At 39.5% G+C, this 9,322-nt stretch overlaps 3 protein-coding genes across 6 annotated transcripts in view; 1 reads left to right on the top strand and 2 right to left on the bottom strand.

Annotated features, from left to right (window-relative positions):
• mlxip (MLX interacting protein) overlaps positions 1 to 1,593 on the bottom strand; it is a 22,628-nt gene extending 21,035 nt beyond the window's left edge. For 2 of the 4 annotated variants that reach the window (XM_088993538.1, XM_088993540.1), the window contains exon 1: positions 1,027 to 1,593. In XM_088993538.1, the coding sequence (XP_088849664.1) occupies positions 1,027 to 1,364 (338 nt within the window). In that variant the 5' untranslated portion in view covers positions 1,365 to 1,593. The remainder of the gene's footprint in view (positions 1 to 1,026) is intronic. The other 2 variants (XM_088993537.1, XM_088993539.1) reach the window with 1 other exon arrangement.
• Positions 1,594 to 2,461: 868 nt separating this feature from the next.
• kntc1 (kinetochore associated 1) overlaps positions 2,462 to 9,322 on the top strand; it is a gene marked incomplete at its 5' end in the record, with an annotated part of 60,982 nt that continues 54,121 nt past the window's right edge. The window contains 2 exons of the mRNA XM_088993533.1: positions 2,462 to 2,465; positions 2,692 to 2,736. Of these exons, the coding sequence (XP_088849659.1) occupies positions 2,462 to 2,465; positions 2,692 to 2,736 (49 nt within the window). The remainder of the gene's footprint in view (positions 2,466 to 2,691; positions 2,737 to 9,322) is intronic.
• LOC148898717 (cilia- and flagella-associated protein 251-like) lies at positions 2,472 to 9,307 on the bottom strand. Its single transcript, XM_088993534.1, has 8 exons — positions 8,698 to 9,307; positions 7,854 to 8,038; positions 6,746 to 6,860; positions 6,505 to 6,668; positions 6,032 to 6,122; positions 5,271 to 5,414; positions 3,947 to 4,178; positions 2,472 to 3,842 (listed from the first exon to the last, which is right to left on the bottom strand). Exons 1-8 carry the CDS (start codon positions 9,064 to 9,066, stop codon positions 3,571 to 3,573), a joined length of 1,572 nt encoding a protein of 523 aa, XP_088849660.1. The 5' UTR covers positions 9,067 to 9,307; the 3' UTR covers positions 2,472 to 3,570.

Here is a 9,322-nt window from a genome sequence, read left to right as displayed (position 1 = left end):
TTGAAAGAAGTGATCCACAAGAAAGTCACATGAAGGTTCTAGTGCTTCATGCAACAAAGAGGGTACAGAAAGTGCTGAAGAATGAATGACTCTCTGTGTTGTCATATTATTTGTTTTTTTTTGTTACTTTATATTACTTTCGGGTTGAGTGAACGCTGGCGCATGTGGCTGCCGCTTCTCACCCGCAGAAAAAATATCATGTGACTATGTGAGTAAAGTGTCCTTGAGAGTTTTGAAAGGCACTTATAAATGAAATGTATTATTATATTATTATTATTATAATCCATTTAATTTCTAAGCGCCTATCAAAACTCATTATTATTGTTGTTATTGTTATTATTTTTATAATTACCATTATTATTACTACCATTGCATTTATTATTACCATTACTACCATTATTATTATGATTATTATTATATATGCATTTTCTGTTTACATTTCTTGATTATGCTGTAGAGTGTCGACTGCAAGGTTAAAATTCCCATCAATCAGGCTTCACAAATAACCCGCATAAACCATCTGTACACTTGATGCAAAAAGCTATCAATTCAGCTAAACAGAACACAATTGATGAGGAACTAGGTAAAATTATCGCAGAGAAAGCACCTACAAGGGATCATTCCTCAAGATGGTGAAAGAAGAAGGCTACGTTTCTCATCAAGTGTTTAATGCTGATGACTCCATTCCATCAAGTCATCAACGATCATCACAAAGGTAAATAAAACCACTTTATTATACAGTACAGTTTATTTCTTTAATTATAATACCACAGCACATTTATTATACATAAAATAAGGTATATTTTGTGTAGTTTTAAGGCTTAGCAAATTAGAAAGTAGAAAATTGTTTTTTTATGGGGACCTGGGAACGGATTATTCTCATTTTAATGGTTTCCTATTGGAAATTATTTTTTGGCATACACACTTTTCGCCTTACACACTCTGTCTGGGAACCAATCAAGTTCGTAAGGCAAGGTATCACTGTAATTAATGATTCGTGGCTGCTCGCTGCTACCAGTGCCATACCTGTAGGCCAGCGTCATGCACTCGAACAGTTTGGTGAGCGAGGCGTCGATCGAGATATGAGACGTGCTAGCTTTGCCGAAGTGATACGTCTGACAGGTCTGTTTGTTGACGGTGTCGAAGTCGTAGCCTTTCTTCGGCGGGTGCTCGCTGTGCGGTGAAGATACCATAAAGTGCCCGCTGTGGATGATCTGTGACATACGCGGACCCCGGTTAAGGTTCAGGTTGGGGCTGCAGCTCGGGCTCGTTTCCTCGGCTTCCGAGTCATCATCGTCGTCGTCGTCGTCGTCTCGCTGTAGTTTCCTCTCCCGCTGCCTGGAACTCAGCTGCCGAGAAGCCATGACTGAGAACAAATGGCTAACTAGTTAGCCACTTAGCCCGAGGGGGGGGGGGGGTTGTTATTACGCGACTTCCGTCATGAGACTTGGAAAGGTACAATAGTGTCCCCCCCACAGGTCTAGTTATTTTTTTTTTTTTTTGGTGCCAGTGTTTCGCCCCAGAAAGTATTTTGTTCTAGTTTGTGTCTAAGTTGACTCCAAACCAGGTGACACCAAAGCGACTCCCCCTCCAAAGTAGTGTTGTCTCGTTCGCGAACGAGCCGGTTCTTAGAGCCGGGTCTCTGAGGTGAACAAAGGGAGCCTAAAATGGGAGCCGACTCTTTTTCCCTCGATTCCCTGCCCCCAGTCTTCGGTTAAAGCCGCACGTGATTGGTCAATATCCGTCGTAGAGGAGGGAGGGGAGAATTACAGACCCATGAAGCAGTAAGAAGGGGGAGGAGGGGTGATTAGACAAATGTTATCACATTATACTGTTATTATTATTATTATTATTATTATTATTATTATTATTATTATTATTATTCAATTATTATATTTTTTTACTAGTTGGTATGATACCATTATTAATATGAAAAGCAAATTAGTGACAGCTGATTCATGTAAAAGTAAGTGGATGCTCTCTATGCACATATAAATCCCGCCATATAAATAAAAATATTTAATATAGTGTATTTTTTTTACATGAGTAATTCATTTTTCACATAATTTTACGTGATTTTTGGTACTTAATTTAAGCAACAACAAAAAAAACTGCAGAGCCATTCGGGAGCCAAAAGAGCCGGAGCTTTTCGTGAGCCGAGCCAGAAGAACCGGCTCTCTGAAAAGAGTCGGAATTCCCATCACTACTCCAATGGAGGACTGGCATAATGTCGTCATCGACTCGATGGGTCACAAGATTTTTGATTGGTCAGTGGTAGTCTTGCATTTACTTATTGGTCCATCAGTGCCTCCAAAAAAAAAAAAGAAAATAGGCGGCTTGTCTTACTTGAAACGGGAAGGGTATTGCGTCAGAAGGGTTCTGATTGGTCCCGCCTTTGTTATCATGAGTGTGCGAACCTCAACCAACCCCACCCACACTCCGAATTCACACGCGTTGATCTTCACGTGAGTTTGATTATGTCCTGGTTGTGCTTTCTTTATCTTTTTTAGTTTATTCTGAGTAAACTAAACAACATTATGAATAATTCATAATGTTGACGTTCAAATTGACTAGTAAGACATTTTACAAATCATATACAAAAGTCTGGTTTTTTTAAATGTTATGTATATAAGTAACAGAGTTGTGCACTAAGATTATTAAATAATGACGGAAGTGACGCAATTTTGGCAGTATGGTACGAAGTCCCGCCCATCGTTCTCTTTGAGAAGTCGTATGGTGAGTCGCAATTCTCAGATGGTCTGGATTAACTTGCATTTTCATGACAATATCTTATTTTGGTTCCCCTTTTGAACCGTCTAGTGTATCTAATTAGTTCCCTGATACCTTTTGAGTCCAGATTACTTTTTGTATCGTTATTTAATTCAAGTTTTGTCGAGTGGAACTTTGAAGCAGTTGTGCTTTTCTTTTTGCGCTGTTATTCACAAGACGAAACCGATCTCTTTTGCCATACCGTGTTGGAGGTAATGATTGTTTCATTTCGGTTTTATTGTACTCTACTTCGTTTCTTGTGTCGTGTTTCATTTGACGTGTTAGTGAGTGTTAGTGAGTGTTAGTGGCGTGTCGAACTGTGCCGCCATCATGCAGCGCACCACGTTGGTTGCCGTCTCGCATTTGATGCGTTCAGGGACATTAGGTAAATAACATTGAACTAGTGTTGTATTTCATTTTTCTGTAAATAACCACTATACGATCACACGTTGTTAATTCTGTTTTGTTATTACAATGTTTTGCATGAGAACCACTTGGAGAAGTCGTATGTTATTCACAAGACGAAACGTCTTCTGACTTCACCCATCCCTCTTGCCATACTGTGTTGCAGCAATAAAAGAAACAAAAAGACACATCCACGCGTTTGGTATTATTAAGACGGCAGCATATATGTTTACAATGTTTACCTATACACAATTAAATTATTAGTTTTACTTGTGTAATAGTATGAATCATAATAATATATATATAATTCGGTCATCATCAAGCTTTTAATCTGAGCCTTTATCTCTTTTCTTGGTTGTCAGTGATGACGATGATGTTGGAGGGAGGCCCAGGATGTTATGCGTAAATATCTCCATGGATATCTTCTCTGGGATCAAACTTTCCAGAGTGTATTCTTGGCTCACATCTTAAAAAAAACAAACAAAACACACAACCAAAAGTAATAATACATGTGAACGTTTGGAATATTGTAACTGTAGTAGTAGGTGTACTGTACATACCGTCTGTTTTAAATAAGTCAGTTTCAGGATTTTCATCTTCTTTCACTTCAAACAGTCCTAAGAGCCCAGTGAAACAATCTGCCAGCTCATCTTCTGTCATGGCTTCCCCTGTTTTCAACATTAAATCCATTCAAAAAGTTGTAGCGGACATATTTTGGGGGAAAGCAACCATATTGTGGCAATGGACCTTTTCAGAAATGTGTTCAGTCTACCTCGAACCTGCAGGAGCTCCAGCATTTGGTCTCGATCTAGAACGGGCTTCCCTGCAGGTCCGCCAGGCTCGCCGAGGACCTCAAAGGCCGTGACCAGCTCCTCTGTCGAGAAACCAAAAGCTGGCCGGTGGTTGATGTAGAGTTTGATAAGCTCCTCCAGGTTGATATCGGTGATGTACTCTCCTGTTTCTGTGTACTGGCCCAACTTCACCTCGTTTAGCATGTCTTCAACCTGTTCAAAATAATACAGTGATGCCTGCTCGTTGCAGGAATAAAAACCGAACCCAGCTGAGATAGGCGAGAGTCACAGTAGAGTCACTACTACAGTGCTGTCGCGGTTCGTAATTTTTGACCGCCGTTGTACAGTATTTAATAATAATCCTTTGAATAAAAATATCATACTGCATGTTTTGGGTATTTTAGATGCTATAAAACGTTTTTCTGATGTCAGTTAAGAAACAAAAAAGTGACGTCGGTTGTCCTTTAAGGGGCAACCGACGTCACTTTTTTGTTTCTTAACTGACATCAGAAAAACGTTTTATAGCATCTAAAATACCCAAAACATGCAGTATGATATTTTTATTCAAATGCAAAACACCAATAAAAATGACTTAGTGTCCAAAATCTGTAAAAAATTGAGCTGCGAATTGGGCATTTTCAGAAAGTCCCGCCCCCAGTTTGTGACATCACACCAAGACGTCTTGTATTGCTTGAGAATCAAAACAATGGCTTCAGATTCAGAGAATATGCTTTCTTGTTACACATCCAGTTATGAATATGATTCAAATAGTTCTGAAGAGGAAAGCATACATGTTTGCAATCGATTAAAGAATTTATTCCGTGCCATTTTGAGGCAACATTGGGGAGAAACGATCACCAGAAAAGAGGAACAAAATGGCAACCTCCTGTGGCCACCTACGTTTCCACAGGCTGATAAATTCCTTATATGGAGCCTGGACGCCCTCTTCTGGCGGCTTTTGGGTGCAACAAGGTTTTCAGACCAAACAAATACAGCAAAATACATTGACGTGATGGAAGGACTGCTACAATGTGTCTTTTTTTTTTCGGTCAGGGGCGTTCCTTTCGTGACGTCACGTACGGACTCGTCACCAACTCAAAAACAAGACTTCCTGAATATTCAGCGCAAGTCTTAAAACGTAAAAAATAGCTATATGCGGTGGAATCTTATTAAAATACGCTCAGTAGAAGTCATTTGAAGCCGTTTTACTAATTATGGACACAACTTGTCCGGAGACGTCGGTTGTCCTTTAAAGGAGTAGTTCTGAGTTGGACAATATCACGAAACATAAAATGTTCAGCATACCTCCTCTTCAGTAGGAAAGTAGGCCAAAGCTCGCATGAGGGAAGGTAATTCCGTCAGGGGAATTGTGGGAGACAACAGTCGTGTTTCCATGGAATCCAGGCCTTGATTATGAATTTGGCAGTAATAGAAAAAATCTTCGATTTCCTTCAAACCAAAACATTACAGAGAGAACAGTTATATAATAATAATAATAATCATCATCACCATCATAATAACAACAAGAACAACAATAAGAACCATCATCGTCATCATAATCAGCATAATAATAATAATAATAATACATTTAATTTATAAGCGCCTTTCAAAACTCAAGGTCACTTTACAGTCACAGGAGAAGTTTTTCTGTGGGTGAGCAGCGGCAGCCACACGCGCCAGCGTTCACTCAACCCGGAATAACTCAAATAGATAGAAAGCTAGCTAATAGATAGCTAACAGATAGCTAGCTAGGCCTTCACTCAACCCGGAAGTAACTCAGATAGAAAGCTAGCTAGCTAGCCAATAGATAGCTAATAGGTAGCTAGCTACCGAGATAGCTAATATATTTCCTGACTCAAATAGCTAGCTAGCTACATGGCTAATAGCTAGCTAGGTAGATAGCTAATAGCTAGATAGCTAATAGCCTGCTAGATAGCTAATATGTTTCCTGACTTGAAGATTGCATCGGTAAATTAACTTTATCAAATGACATTTTTAATTTTGTTTACCAAATTATATGTGTGAAATGATTTTGCAAGTCCGTCTATTATTGTTTTAGTCCTCACCCTATAGAATTCTCCATTCCTGCCTCCCTCTAAAAGCGTGTAAAATGGCTCCAGATCTTTTCCTCCCAAACCCGCTGCTCCCTCGAGGGCACTGTGCTCACAAAAAAATAAATACATGAGGAACTCATTACGTGAACAATTTTTTTTTGTGGGTGCTTTTGTGGCTTTTTTTGCGGGTGGTGGGGTGTGCCATTACATATAGTGAATAAACAAGGCAATGATGTCCATTTCATCCATTTTGTTTTTCTACTTCTTTCTTTCCTTTCCTCTTTCTTTCTTCATAACTCTGTGACGTCACTTAGGGCATTGTCATCAACTCGAAAATAAGACTTCATGAATATTCAGCGCGAGTCTTAAAACGTAAAATATAGCTATATGCGGTGGAATCTTTGTAAAAGCGCTCAGTAGAAGTCATTTGAAGCCATTTTACAATTTATGGACACAACTTGTCCGGAGGCGTCGGTTTAGTTTACCTGTAGCTTATCTGCCATGACAGAACAGTGCAATCGGGACCCCCTGCAGTGAAAACAAACAATCCGTCGTGGGAGTAGGCGAACGTAGACACACCAGTGGGATGGCAAAGCACCGCTTGGGATTTGTAAGGGTTGCCATCCAAAGGCAGGATCTGCAGGCCGATCTGGAGGAAGCACGAATGGGGGGGACTTCTCACTTGGTCTTGTATTATGAAAAATAAAGCAGGTAACAAGGACTGACCTTGTCTTCTGTGATATAGGCCATGTAATGTGAGCCACTCTGGTTATTTTCGGATGGCGGTAGAATCCCGATTGTCTTAACGGGGCTTCCGTACGTTGGCCCGAGGAGGGTCTTTCTGTTGGAATCAATTGGCTCAAAATTTTTCCCCAGTGTTACAACATATCTGGTAGCCGTAACCTTTTCTTTCTGGCTGGTTGCTATGATTTTCTTGTGGTTAATTAATTCCATTTATGACTTTATTGTCATAAATTTATGCAAACTATAATTTGATTAACTGAGGGATTGTACCAATGTAAAATTCTAGTTAAACATTGATTATAATTATTTTTTATTTTCTATTTGTATTTATTATTTATTTATTTATTTATTATTTTTCTTAATTTATTTTATTTTATTTTTTTTTTTTTTATATATACAGTAAAGTCTCGTTATATCGATATTCAAGGGAGTCCGAAAAAATATCGATATAACCGGGACTATCGATATATCCGACCCTGTTTGCATGTAATTTTCTCCGTGCGTGCATAGAAATAGTATCGATATAACCGGGACTATCGATATATCCGATATCGATATAATGAGACTTTACTGTATATACATATATATTATTTCTATACAGTGAGACCTCAACTTACAAACACCTTATCTTACAAACTTTTCGTCTTAAGAACGTCAAATTTATGAAAATTAAACCTTATAATAAGCACTATTTTCATAATACACACCCACCACGGCTGGCGCAGTTATCTTCGGCGGAAGCACACGACCGAACAGCGCTCCCGCCGGCGCTACTTTGCACACCCCCTCTCATTGAATGCACACGTCGATCGCCTACTTGGAGCTTTTTGCTGATAATTTTACTATGATGGGGCCGGAAAAAACCACCGCAGTCTCGTGTTCCCAAGAAGACACAAAGTAAAATCACCGTCGTTGAGAAGAAGGAGATAATTGGAAAAGACGAACGAGGTGTGCGTTTGTGTGATTTAGTGCAACAGGTGTCAATTAAGAGGTTTTTAATCAGCAAGGGGGGGAGTATCATTTTATCTTCATTTTGGAACAAAACAGTGATTCAATTGGTCGGGGGGAAAAATCATCTGATATTTGTTACCTGCATTTCTTGGACACGCTGTTGAAAAGCTTCATCTTGTATTGATCTGAGGAGACCACCAAAAACTCCTCGGAGTTCAATGGCGGGTACCAGGTCATACATTTGGGCACTGCGCTCTGTTCAAGGCGCTTGGAGTTCAAGATGACCACTTGTCCTACGTCACTGCTCTCCACGTCGTACTCCACCTGTTTATCCCAGCAGGGAAAATCTATGTGACTTGTTTATACTGGTTGCCAACTAACAGACAAACTGGGCTTTTTTTTCTCCAAAATCTGATCAAATGCAATGATACATTGGCTTACGAACTTAATTGGTTCACAGACAGAGTGTATAAGGTGAAAAGTGTGTATCCCAAAAATTCATTTCCCATAGGAAACCATTAAAATGAGAATAATCCGTTCCCATGGTACCATAAAACGTTAGTGTGTAAGGCGAAAAGTGTGTATCCCAAAAATTAATTTCCCATACGAAACCATTAAAATGAGAATAATCCACTCCCAGGTCCCCATAAAACATAATTTTCTACTTTCTAATTTTCAAAGGCTTAAAACTACACAAAATATACCTTATTTTATGTATAATAAATGTGATGTGGTATTATAATTAAAGAAATAAACTGTACTGCATAGAAAAGGGGAATAGAGGACAAAAACAGTCGGCTGCCATTTTGTTGTTAGAAGAACGGGCTCGTTCGCGAACGACACATCACTTATTGAGGCAGCTCCGTGTACAAAAAAGTTTGTATGCCAAGGTAAAATTTTCATAAATGTAACGTTCGTATACCGAAAAGTTCGTAAGCCAAGGGGTATGTAAACCGAGGTATCACTGTAAATCGTATACGAACCAGCAGGCGATCCACACCCAGCGTGAACAGTCTGGGCTTAGAGCTGTCCTGGTGCACCCCAAACATGAGGTCCGTAATGGGTTTGTAGTGGGAACGGTATCTGCCCAAGTAGATCCAATGAGGCGGCTGCATGCGAAATAACGTCACCGCCTTCCCCACATCCTGATAAGGGACAAGGTCACTTATTAACTCATTCACTGCCATTCCTGAATTTATTCGGGAATTGAAAAGCATGACGTGGAGCGCAGTTCCTGAATTTGTTCGGGTTTTGGTTTTTCTTAAGGGGTAGATGTCGATAAAGCGCTGGTCAGACCTTTGACAATGTTTTTTTTCCTTTCCATGAGGGGGAAGAATTTGCCTTTTGTCCATGTTAGCGCATTGTTACAGCTTCAGCTGTTGTTAAAGCGCTATATAAACCAATATGTATGCATTGCATTGTATTTTGGACAGCTGCCATCATTTCACACTGAGATAACTCCAGACCCATATAACTTAGGAATTAACTATTTTTTGATGAAAGAAGATGTTTTTTTGTTAATAATGTGCTTTGATGAGTCTGAGTTATGATATTGCGTTAGTGGAATATGAGTGAAACACTAAAATCCAGCCATTTTTGCTCATCTCA

This window comes from Hippocampus bargibanti, linkage group LG04 (assembly GCF_051943395.1).
Source record: "Hippocampus bargibanti isolate YZ-2025 linkage group LG04, ASM5194339v1, whole genome shotgun sequence".
Lineage (NCBI taxonomy): Eukaryota > Metazoa > Chordata > Actinopteri > Syngnathiformes > Syngnathidae > Hippocampus > Hippocampus bargibanti.
The sequence above is the reverse complement of the archived record's forward strand: the minus strand, read 5'-3'. Positions and strand labels throughout refer to the sequence as shown.